At 46.2% G+C, this 11,774-nt stretch overlaps 1 protein-coding gene across 1 annotated transcript; it reads right to left on the reverse strand.

Annotated features, from left to right (window-relative positions):
- Positions 1 to 6,686: 6,686 nt before the first annotated feature.
- On the reverse strand, positions 6,687 to 8,861 carry Ccdc185 (coiled-coil domain containing 185). Its single transcript, XM_050142957.1, has one exon. It carries the CDS (start codon positions 8,705 to 8,707, stop codon positions 6,809 to 6,811), a length of 1,899 nt encoding a protein of 632 aa, XP_049998914.1. The 5' UTR covers positions 8,708 to 8,861; the 3' UTR covers positions 6,687 to 6,808.
- Between the last annotated feature and the right edge of the window lie 2,913 nt (positions 8,862 to 11,774).

An 11,774-nucleotide genomic window follows, 5' to 3' on the forward strand; every position in this document is an offset into this window, starting at 1 on the left:
AGTGCAGAGACATTTATGCCTATAATAGATTGACTTTGATTTCAGCCTTCATACAGGAGTTTCTGCAGTGGGCAGTGCCAAGACTCAAGTGACTGTTGAGTACTCAGTCATAAAGGGAACATCTACGTCCCCCCCTCCAAGGTTCAGGGAATATTGTGGACGAGCAGAATGTAAGAGCCAGAGCAGGGGAAGAGCACTGGGTATGACATGGCTACTGCACACGTGATCTCACAGAAGCTGCACTATCAGTACAAGAACTGTGCAAGATCAGCCTGCCAACATCCTGTCCTCTGATTGGTCACAACTGTCGGGACTGGATAAGACCGAACCCTGGTGTAGTTTTAATCTGCGCTTAATTCCTGATGACTAAGGATGTTGACCATTTTTTAAAAATAGATTTACTGGCCTTTTATATTTCTCCTTTTGAGAGTCAGTCACTGCTCATTTATGAACTGGAACATTTGGTATGGGAATATTTTAAGAAAGTTGCTGGGTTGATTAGCCTTTTATGGTCTAGTTTCTTGAGTTCTTTATATATTTTGGAGATCAGACCTGTGTCAGTTGCGGGGTTGGTGAAGATCTTCTCCCAGTCAGTGGGTTGCCTTTTTGTCTTAGTGACAGTGTCCTTTGCTTTACAGAAGCTTCTCAGTCTCAGGAGGTCCCATTTATTCAATGAGGCCCTTAATGTCTGTGCTGCTGGGGTTATACATAGGAAGTGGTCTCCTGTGCCCACATGTTGTAGAGTACTTCCCATTTTCTCTTCTATCAGGTTCAGTGTGTTCAGACTGATATTGAGGTCTTTAATCCATTTGGACTTGAGTTTTGTGCATGGTAATAGATATGGATCTATTTTCATTTTTCTACAGATTGACATCCAGTTTTGCCAGCACAATTTGTTGAAGATGCTCTCTTTTTTCCATTGGGGTTGGTGTTTTTCAAGTTTTTTAAAGAATGTCTTTGGGATTTGGATGTGGGTTGCAGTGAATCTGTCGATCACTTTCAGAAACACTGCGTTCCTCATCTTTCTACCTTCTAGAATCTTATTTCTTCAGTGTTATCATTTTTTCATGATAGAATGTTTCATATTTTTACTTATATTTATTGCCATACTATAATATAATATTATAAATATTATGAAATATTTATATTTTTTGAGATTTTGTGAATCAGTATTTTTTCTTGTTTTTTTCTCAACAAATTCATTATTTATATATAGGAAAGCTACTGATTTTTATGATTTTGGTTGTGAGCCTTGCCTCTAATGGCTGAGCCATCTCTGATTTTTATATTCTGCTACTTCATTACATGTGCTTAGCAGATCTAAGAGTTTCCTGGTAGAATTTTGGGGTTCCTTATAGGATCGTATCGTCTGAAAGGGGCCAATTTTGCTTCACCCTTCCCTGTTTGTGTCCATTTTATGACTTACCTTGTTGCTCTAGCTGAGTCTTAATTCGGTACATACTTGGCACCTCTGCTCTTTCTGGTCTGGTGGAATTCAGCAGTGACTTTCCACACCCAACTTCTATTAGAAGATGATCGCTGCTTTGATCTTACTGCTCATTACAAATCTGATTTGTTGCTTGTGTTTTATTTAATTGTGGTAGGTTACATATTCCAAGGAATTTATTTTAATTTTTTGAGGTTTTGTGCAGATAATTTAACGAAATATCCACTAGTGATCTGTGTTTTAGGGGCATCTGTTGTGATGTTTCCCTTTTCACCCTAATTTTATTAGGCTGAGTCCTCTCTCTCTCTCATGGTTATTTTAGACAAGGGTTTGCCAATTTTGCTTATTAAAAAGTAAGCCCTTTGCTCTTGGTTCTTTTGTTATTATTATTTTGGTTTCCATGTCATTAATTTTACCTTAATCGGTACCATTTCTTTCTTCTAATGACTTTGGGTTCAGCTTGTTCTTGTTTATCTAAGACCTTAAGGTATATATCATTATCTATTTAAGATCTCTTTGACTTTTAAGGTAATTAAAGTTAAACTTTCCTTTAGAACTCCCATTTCCCAGGCAGAAGTTCTGCCAAGTTGTGCCTTTGTTTGATTCCAGGAATGTGGAAATGTCCTCATTGCTCCCCTGATTATTGAAGAACACATTGTTCACTCTGTCTGTTTACACGGTGTCTATGTGTTCCTGTGGCTATTGATTGCCACCTTTATTCCATTATGATGTGAAAAGACTAAGAAATCATTTTAGCTTTTGTATCTAATATGCTTTGTTTTGTAGCCTAAAGTATAACTTTAGAGTTAGTTCCCTGGGCTGCTAGGAACATTGAATGAGAAATGTTTTATGGGTGTCTTTTAGTGTGGATGTCCTATCTGTTGATGAGAATGGGGTATTGGAATTACCCACAATTTTGTGTCTGGATATTTTTGAACCTTGATATGCAATGTGTTTTTATGAAATTGATGTTCTAGTATTTGGCTCACACATCTTTACAATTGTTCTATCTTTCTGATGGATGGTTTCCATTAGCCCATTCCATTAAATGCTAAGTATGGCTATTTTTGCTTGTTCCTGGCTCCCATTATTGGGTGCATTGATTTCCAGTCTTCCACTCACAGTCAGGATGTGCCTTTTTTTTTTTTTGTCTTTTGCCAGTGAGGTATGTTTTTTGTAGACAACAAGAACTTGGATCTTGGGGATTTCTTGTGGGTGTGTATAGGGTGCATGTGTGTATACATATTTACATACGCACATATGTGAAGGTCAGAGATTAATGCCATGTACTTCTTTGATTACTCTTCACTTCTGTACGTGAGTCAGGGTGTCTCACTGAACCTGGAGCTCACTGACTCAGCTGTGCTGCCTGGATGGCAAGCCCCTGAAATCCTCCTGTCTCTTCCTCCCTGGTTTTGCATAACTTCTTCACTAACTTTGAAATATTTGGGGCTACTGTTTCCTTGAGTGCTGGCTCTTCTGTCACTCTTGAGTCCTGTCAGTGTGGGAGGCTCTCTTATTTCCAGAGTTGCTCGTGTTTTGTTGTTCTGGCTCAGCCGCAGCTTCTTCTCTGTTTCTTTCGTTCTGCTGATGAAGCCATCCCATTTATTGTTTAATCTCTGTGACATTTGTTCTCTTCTTCCACCTTGTGGGCTCTAGTAATCAAGCTCAGGTTCCCTGGCTTGCACAGAAAGAGCCTTCTCATATGTAGCTATCTTAGGGTTTTTGGTTTGTATAGCTCACCTTCAACTCCAATTTTTTTCTCACTTGGTTCTTCTCGATACTTTTTATGCCTTTGATGAGATTTTTCTTGACTGTTTTAAGTGTGCTCTGAAGCTATTTGTTGCTGTTCATGCTGTTGTAGCTGTTTATAAATGGGTTTTAGATAACTTCAACATTTCTTTTTGGCATATATAGATTCTTTCTCAATCAGTTTGAAATAGTCTAGACTCTGAAGAATGATTTTCAATAAAAACCTAGACAATTTGTTCAGGTAAAAGACTCAGTGGGTCTTATTTAAAATGCCCTTTGCATCTGACTTTCTCTAATATCACCCAATTGCCTCATACTGAGAAGCAGGAATAAAAATCTACCTCCCTTAGCCATTGCCCACTGAAGGGAGTAGAGCTACTTCTTATTGCTGGGAGGGCACGGGAGCCTTGGGCTTCTACACTCAACCGTACTGCAGTAGGCCAGGAGGTCCACCTTGCTCCCCATATAGCAAGGTGGATGGGATGCAAGGTCTTGTTTTTGAAGGATGCTCATAAAAGTTTCTACTCTCTGCCAGGCTTCCTGTGATACCACTTAGCAGGAAGTTGAGACGTGTGGAGTGGATAGGAGCCTAGGTTGTGATGCAGTTTCTGCCGGCATTGCTAGGATGGGGGAAGGCGTCTCCTTATCACAACCTGGCAAGGGAAGAACACCATGTCCCTGCTCAGTCTTTGCCTGCATGGGTAAAGATGAAGCCATAGGTTTTCCTGTGGAGTTTAGCTGGAGCCATGTAGTTCTAGGGCTGTGGTTCTGAGACACCAAGGCTGTGTGGGACCTGCTGTCCATATTTTAGTATTTCTCCAACACTCAGGTCTGGAACATATGAGGCAAAAGGAAAACTCAAGGAACTCAGGACTGTATGGGGTTTATTTTGGCTCCTGAAGTCTGGGGCCAGTTTGCCTCTGTAGAGTTCTCTCATGCTTGTCTCACAAGAGCATATAGGGGTTTTAGTTGTACTTAAAAGATGGGGAAGTCTCCTTCACTCCTGTCAGCTTTATTTTGTGTGGATCATTTTGGCCAATGGTTTCCACAAAGGTTAGACAAATGAATGAGTCTGTATTTCTTGGAGCAAAGAAGAATGTGGGATAGGAATGGGATCTAGATTTGCAGTGCAAACATCCCGCTGGCCATCTTCTACCTGGTTGTATTGACTTAAGCAAGACTGTAAAGATGTATAAGGCCCTGGCCCTGGATGCAGGTAACATGTAGTCTCATTAGGAATCCAAGATTCAATTGCAAAACGGAAACTCCCTGCAGAGCATGGCTACTGTGCTCAGGAATAACAAATTGGGATATGGTGGGAGGAGGTAGCTGGTGCGTGCGATGGCATTAAGCTCAAAGGGATGGGGTTGACAACGGCACATGTCAATATGAGTAATAAGAGCTACTGTATTGAGTTACAGAATATTAGATTCTGCGTTACTTTGCAAACACTGTGCATGGGTGATTTCATCGAATTATCCCTTCCAGCAATGCCTGGGAAGCACAAGTTACCCCCAGTTTTACAGGCAACGGGACTGAGACTGACAGGAAAACCCAGATTCATGTTGAGGCTTCTCTGAAACCTCTCCAACGTCATCACAGAATACCCAGAGTACCTGCTGCCATGGCTAGAACATGGGACTAGCTTGGACACGAAGAGCGTCATATTGGAAGCTGAGCCCTGATCTGTGGGTGCTTGCATTTTTGAGCAGCGGTCTCTGTGACTGTGTTTGGTTGGAGAAATGAGGTATTATAGCAGGCCCATGTGAGGGCAGCAGGAAGAGGGGACAGAGGAAGAAAATGAGATAGGGACAAGGGTCTGATTTCCATTGTATAAACAGAGTGGATGTCACACTGACCTCTGTACAAAATTACTGGTCTGCTTATGTTTGATGCTTTTTCACAGTTACAAATAAGTCAAAAATCCTCTAATGCCACAGTCTATCTTTCCCCTTCCTCACTTCACACAGATCCTGCAGTAGGGCTGGTGAGATGGTGCGGTCGGTAAAGGCGCTTGCTCCTCCATGACTCAAGCCTGACAGCCTGAGCCAAATCCCTGGAATCCACATGATGTTGTCCTCTGACCTCCACATGGGCTCTGAGGCATGTATACCCTTCTCCACGTGCAGATAATAACAACAAAAAGTGACTTTAAAATTTTACATCTTTTTTTTTTTAAGAAAACATTTGGTTCAATAGAAGCTGAGAGATAGGATGGGTTAAAGTTTATTGCTGCTGGCTCCTTCTCTTTAAAAAGCCATATTACTGAGTCATCTTTTGCCACTCATTTGGAGCCTCGTTAAGTTAATTAGGCACAATGTGGATAGACAGAATGATCTCATGTGCCGCCTTCAAAAGAGACAAGAAATAGAGGGGAAATAGAGAAAAATGCCAGTAAAGTTTGGATGAAAAAGGGCTAGATGGGAGCACCCCCCTCCCGGCTCCCGGGCCCCACCCCACCGTCCCACTCCCAGTCCAAGGAAGGCCAAATATATCCTAGTGGTTTATTTCATTTCGTTTTGAGACAGGGCCTCACCGTGTAGCCCAGGCTGATCCTGGAACTCACCGTGTCACAGTGCAGGCTGGCCTGTAGTGCTGGCGGCATAGCCGGTGTGTGCTGGCTGGGTTTCACTGAGCTCTTAAACATCAGGACTGTGGTGGGGAAAACACGGTTCTAGTGGATTCGGAACACTATTGCCATGAGTAGGGATGTCCAAAGAACTCCTCAGTCTGGGAGGAGCTAGGGAGCCACTCACAAAAAAAAAAAAAAAAAAAAAAAAAAAAAAAAAAAAAAAAAAAAAAAAATCATCACCGAAATTCAATTCCATGGAGTGAGCTGAGACAAAAAAAAAGAATGTGGGGCTTGTGGTTTGTTACTAACAGTGGGTTAGGTTAAATGAGTTTCTAGACTGCAGGCTTTAAGTTTAAAAGAGCGCCACGAACTCGTCAGAAAGGATTAGGACATACGAGAGTCCCAAGTCTAGTTGCTCAGAAAGTCTGCTAGCCCACCTTTGCTTTTCACCCCTGAGACTCCTCAGCCTCACACTCCACATTTCGCCTTTCTCAAGTTGCAGATTAGGACAAGGCTTCCAAGTTATACCATAAAACTCTATTCCCAATTGCCTATTATCTATAGATTGGTACTTTGAGACGTGGTTTCTCTTTGTAGCCCTGGCTGTCCTGTGGCTCACTCTGTAAACCAGGCTGGCTTCGAACTCAGAGATCCACCTGCCTCTGCCTTCCCAGTGCTGGGGTTAAGGGCATGCACCTCAACCACCCATCCAATTGTACTTTCTTTTCTGACTCCTCTAACTCCTGTTCCATGAGTACTTTTAGATTCCTTGAAAGGCAAATGAATGTTTTCTGTTTCACCTCAAAACTCAAAAGCCAAGCAGTTTTCATACCTGCACCCCCCCCCCCCACTTTTTCTCCTCAACCCCGTCGACACCATCCAAGTGAATCAATGAACTAATTCATGGGAGGAAATTGCAGCTATTTTATATATTTTTTTAAAAATCAATGTTTGGTTAAAATCAGATTATAAATCCGAATCGCATGATGACATGTTTGTGTGGCTGCCAGGTTGTGTGCTTTCTTCCTCCTGAGTTCTCAGTAGATTCCATTCTGCTGGCGCATGGGCAGCTGGGCCTCTGCTGCCAGGTAGTCAAAGCAGCGGTCTGTCTTGGAGGCTGGGGGAACCTTCTGGAACTCCTGGAAGATGGGATTTTTCCCTCGGGTCATCTGCTCCGCGCTTTGTTCCTTCTTCTTGATGGCTTCCTTGATACCCTCAATGTGACACTTCTCCTCCTTCTCCGCTTTCAGCTTCAAGACGTGATGGTTCCTCTCACGCAGGATGTTCAGCTCCTGCAGGTGCTGCGCCCTGTCCCTGGTGGTCTTGTGCGCATGACCCTTGGCCTGCCTGATCTTCTGCTCAGCCAGCTCTGCCAGTACCCGCTTGCTCACTTGGCGCCACTCCTCTGCCTCCTCTGCTTCCTGCCTCACTCGCTGGAATTGCTTTGCCTCCCCCTGGGCCTTCCCTCGCTGCTCTTGATGTCTCTCCTTAGCTAAACTTTCTTGGATGTCCTGGGAGCCCTGGAAACTCTGCTCCAGCGACAGCTTCCTAAGCAGCTCCTCCGCCTTGGCCTGGCAGTCCATGAGAACTTTGCGGGCCTGGAAGTTGACGACCGAGCTCAGGTTGCTGTCCGGGACCTTCCTCTGGTGCTCTGCCAAGTGCTGCTGCCTCTTGAGACAGGCTGCCTCCAGCCTCCTCTGCAGCTGCAGCCTGTTCATGTCCCGCAGACTCCGCAGCACCCTCTCCTGCTCCCGCAGACGTTGCTCTTGACACTGTTTGAGGTGCTCAGCCTGTGAGTGAGCCCTGTCGAGCTTGTCCAGGCCTTGGTCCTTCTCCGGTGGGTCGTCAGGAGGCACCCTCCATCCACTCTCGCTCTCCGACTGGGTCGCCCTCTTCCCCTGACGATCCCGCCGGGGAACCGGCTGCTCCCGGCCCTGGTGAAGCTGCTCATGGCTCTTCCGTGGCTTGTGCTGCTCCTTCTGTCCTTGCCACTGCTCCTGGCTCTGTTGCAGCAGCAGCCTGCGCTCTCTCTCCAGGGTCAGGTGGACTTTCTGGTCTGAGCGCTTCAGCTCTTCCCAGGCGATTGCTGCTTGGTGCTGCAGTTCTCGCATCCTCTGGGCCTTCTTGAGCCGGCTCAGCACCAGGGCCAAGATCTTCTGGTCTCTGGAGGATATCACCGCTTCGTCCAGCTTGCTCTTGAGGACCTGAGCGTGCTGGCTACTCTCCTCTTTGCAGGAGTCGGAGGCCTGGGAATGCTGGTTGGCTAAGGACTCGGTCCGGTCGCCACTAGCCCTCTTCGGAGAGCACACACTGGTGCATTGCTTCTGGAACTCTAAGGAGTACGCAGAGGACTTGTCAGTGAGAACGGAGGAAGGGGACCAGAGACCTACATGTCTGCATACGGGCACTGCCCACCGATCTCTGTTGTGTGTCTTTTCTAAAAGCAAAGTCTCGACACTCTGGGGGCTGAAAGCTCTCCCGGGATATGGTGGGGACGAATCTCCTGGGGCTGCAGGATAGCGCGGGTTTGGCTGATCGGGCTGCTGCTGCTGCTGCTGCTGCTGCTGCTGCTGCTGCTGCTGCTGCTGCAAGGTTCTGCTGGACTTGGTCGGTGCCTCCCGGCAGGCTTCTTCCAAGCGCCTGCTTCCGGACTTGTGTTTCCTGGAGCGGTCCGAGGGTCTCCGGGCCACGCGTGTCAGGCCGTGGCTTTCTCGTGGTGAGGAGATATACCCACGCCGGCGGGGCCTCCCCGTAGGCGAACATTTCTGGTGCACCCAGGGCACCCGGGTCTCGGACTCGGCGCCAGAAGTCCGGGCCCAGGGGCTCAGGGTCGGCTCAGGCCAGCTCAGTGGTGCTGCAAACTCCAGCTCTCCACCGGCCGAGGGCTCCCCAAGCTCCCCATAGGGCCATGGGGAGAAGAGGTGGAAGCCGGCCATGCTCTCTTCCCGGCGGGCCCAGAGTCTACACGAAGGTCGGAGGACCTCCAGGGGGCCACTGAGAACACCCACCTAACTCTCAGGTCCTGGGATACACGTGGCCTGTGACGCCCCCGCCACTTCATAATGCCTCCTTGCGCCGTCAGGTCTTTGAAGGTTCAGTTGCATGGGGTGCTTTGATAAGAGAGGACAGAGTGCGCCAATAGATGCCTCGGACGAGCTGGTTCAAAGTCTAGAAAATCAAGGCTGGTAATCGAATGCGATGCCACCAGTGTTTCAGCTCCCTGAATTGGTGGCCAAGGGCGCCACACTAAAAAGAGAATACAGTGGGAGGGCCAAAGTGTAGTGATATTTTATTTGTGTTTTAGTAATTAAAGCTTCCCTGAAGATCAGAATGTAAAACTAAGGCACTAGAGGCCAGGGAGGGGTGGCATACACCCTTTAATCTCAGTACTCAGGAGGACAGAGGAAGACAGATCTCTGTGAGCTCAAGGCTACCCTGAGCTACACAAGATCTATCCAGAAACAGATCCAGGTGGTGGTGGCTCACACTTTAATCCCAGTGTTTGGGAGTCACACACCTTTAATCCCAGCACTAGGGAGGTGGAGACAGGAGCAATATGACTGGGTGGAGAGAGGAATATAAAGGGGAAGAGACAGGAACTCACTGGAGTGTGGAGTCTGAGGATTTACGCAGACAGGATCTCGCCCTTTTGGTCTGAAGATTTGATAGAGGTAAAAGGTCTCTCTAGTGTTTGGCTGCTTTGCTTTTCTGGTCTTCATCTTGAACCCTAATATCTGTCTCTGGGTTTGTCTTACCTGTGCTGCACCAGGTGCAGTGTGGTGGACCTAGGACGGTGCTGGTCCTTGGAGGCACGCCTCTTTATTCTTACATTTGCTTTATTGTGTGTGTCTATATGTTTTATTGTGTGTATGAACAAGTATGAGCCATGGCAGGTGTGTGGGCAGCAGAAGACAACTTGCAAGAGTCTGTTCTTTATACCATGTGAGTTCCAGGAATCAAATGCAGGCTTGGAGAAAGTCCCTTTACCTTACCGGCCAAGCATCGCATTTGCCTCCCTCTTCCCAATCGGAACACCAAGGTGTGGAAAAGAAAGAGCTGAGGAAGAACACTGGTCAGGTCTGGATCTTAGCAAGCCCAAGGGATGCTTCTGTGTTAACCTTTGTAAAATGAGGCTCGTCTGATTTTCATCTAACGTGACAGTTACAGCTTTGACCAAAACATGAATTTTGTCCGCACTGTCCTGAAATATCCCCCAAAGATTTCATTTATTTGCCATTTGTCTTCTTTTTCCTCTGCCTTTGTGGGATCCCCACCCGTGCCCCTTTCTGAGAGACAAATGAGTCTGAGTCTTCCACTTTCAACCCAAGTGTTGTTGGACAAGTTACTTCCATGACCCTCATTCTGAGGCTGAGCCATTGTGAAGGCAAAGTGAAAGAAAATGTGTGGAGAGCCTGGGACCACAATGCGTTCGATAATGATGCCCTACTAAGCGCCAGTTAAAAGTTTTAACACTTAATGTGTTAGTTTGCAAAAATGTCTGCAGATCTCTAGCTGAAGAGTCATTGGATTAATGTAATTTTAACAAAGTTTGGTAAAGTGTAGAAAGCAGTGACTCTCGGGTTCTGTCACACCAAATCCTGGGATTTGATCATTTTCCTCATCTGGGGTTGCTGTGGTCTGTATGTATGCACCCCAAACTGCATGCTTTGAAGTCTAAACACCATGATGGTGGCATAAGAGGTAGGGGCCATTGACAGATGGTTTAGTCGTAAGGGTGGATCCCTCATAAATGGGATTGGTGCCTTTATTCCAGAGCTTCACTCCAATTTAGTGAGAATTGGTACCAAGATGCTGGGAGATGTGAGACGGTAGCAGGGACACCGGGCCAGCACTGAGTGTCATTTGTTAGGGACTCATTGGAATGCGTGTGGTCCTAGGCAGCAATATGAGTGGTGAGTCACCCTTGATTTGGGACAGGAGACTTAGATAGTGGTCAGGACCAAATTGACTTCACTCAAGTCACGAAGTATCTGCTTTATCTTAAGACGATATCAAGTGTGCCAGGAAAGTTCCTCGTGCTCATGGTACCAAGATCTGGCTTGTAAAGCTCTTTCTTTTTTTTAAATTTATTTATTTAATTATTTATTAATTAAAGATTTCTGTCTCTTCCCCACCGCCGCCTCCCCTTTCCCTCCCCCTCCCCCAATCAAGTCCCCCTCCCTTGTCAGCCCAAAGAGCAATCAGGGTTCCCTGCCCTGTGGGAAGTCCTTGGACCCACCTCCATCCAGGTCTAGTAAGGTGAGCATCCACGAAACTGCCTAGGCTCCCACGAAACCAATAGGTACAGTAGGATCAAAAACCCATTGCCATTGTTCTTGGGGTCTCAGTAGTCCTCACTGTCCGCTATGTTCAGCGAGACCTGTTTTAACCCAGGCTTTTTCAGACCCAGGCAAGCTGGTAAAGCTCTTTCTATTGGCTTATTTATGAAGACATATCCCACCTGAGGCTCTCAGGCCACATGCTATAAATATGACCCAAAATAAAATTGCTAACTTACTTAAAATTTGTTCGATTTGTGTGTGTGTGTGTGTGTGTGTGTGTGTGTGTGTGTGTGTGTATGTGTGTGTATACTCCATTACCCAATTCTCAAGGATGGACTTTGTAGATGCCAGCACTGTGCCGCAGTGTTAGACAGTTTTGCATGCTTCAAAGCTTGAAGACGATGAGAGGCAGCCAGCCAAGGTTCCCCAGAAGCAATCTTAGCAGCTATTGCTCATAATGACTGTGGCTACTTTCGCACTGAGTCCACAGAGCCCTTATGAAAGGAGAGCCGAGGAGATGGCTCAGTGAGTGAAGATGCTGCCAAGCCTTATATTCTGAGTTTGATCCCTGGTGGCCCACGTGGTAGAAGAACCATGTCACTCCCACAAGTAGTACTCTGACCTCCGTATGCGCACTGTGATATACCCAAGTGCACACACAAATAAGTGTATTAACAAAGTGGGGTACTAAAATCATCTCAGGTCATGGTGTATGTGTGTG

The sequence above is a fragment of the Alexandromys fortis genome, unplaced genomic scaffold (assembly GCF_014885135.2).
Source record: "Alexandromys fortis isolate MF-2015 unplaced genomic scaffold, M_Fortis_MF-2015_v1.1 scaffold_51, whole genome shotgun sequence".
Taxonomy (NCBI): Eukaryota; Metazoa; Chordata; class Mammalia; order Rodentia; family Cricetidae; genus Alexandromys; species Alexandromys fortis.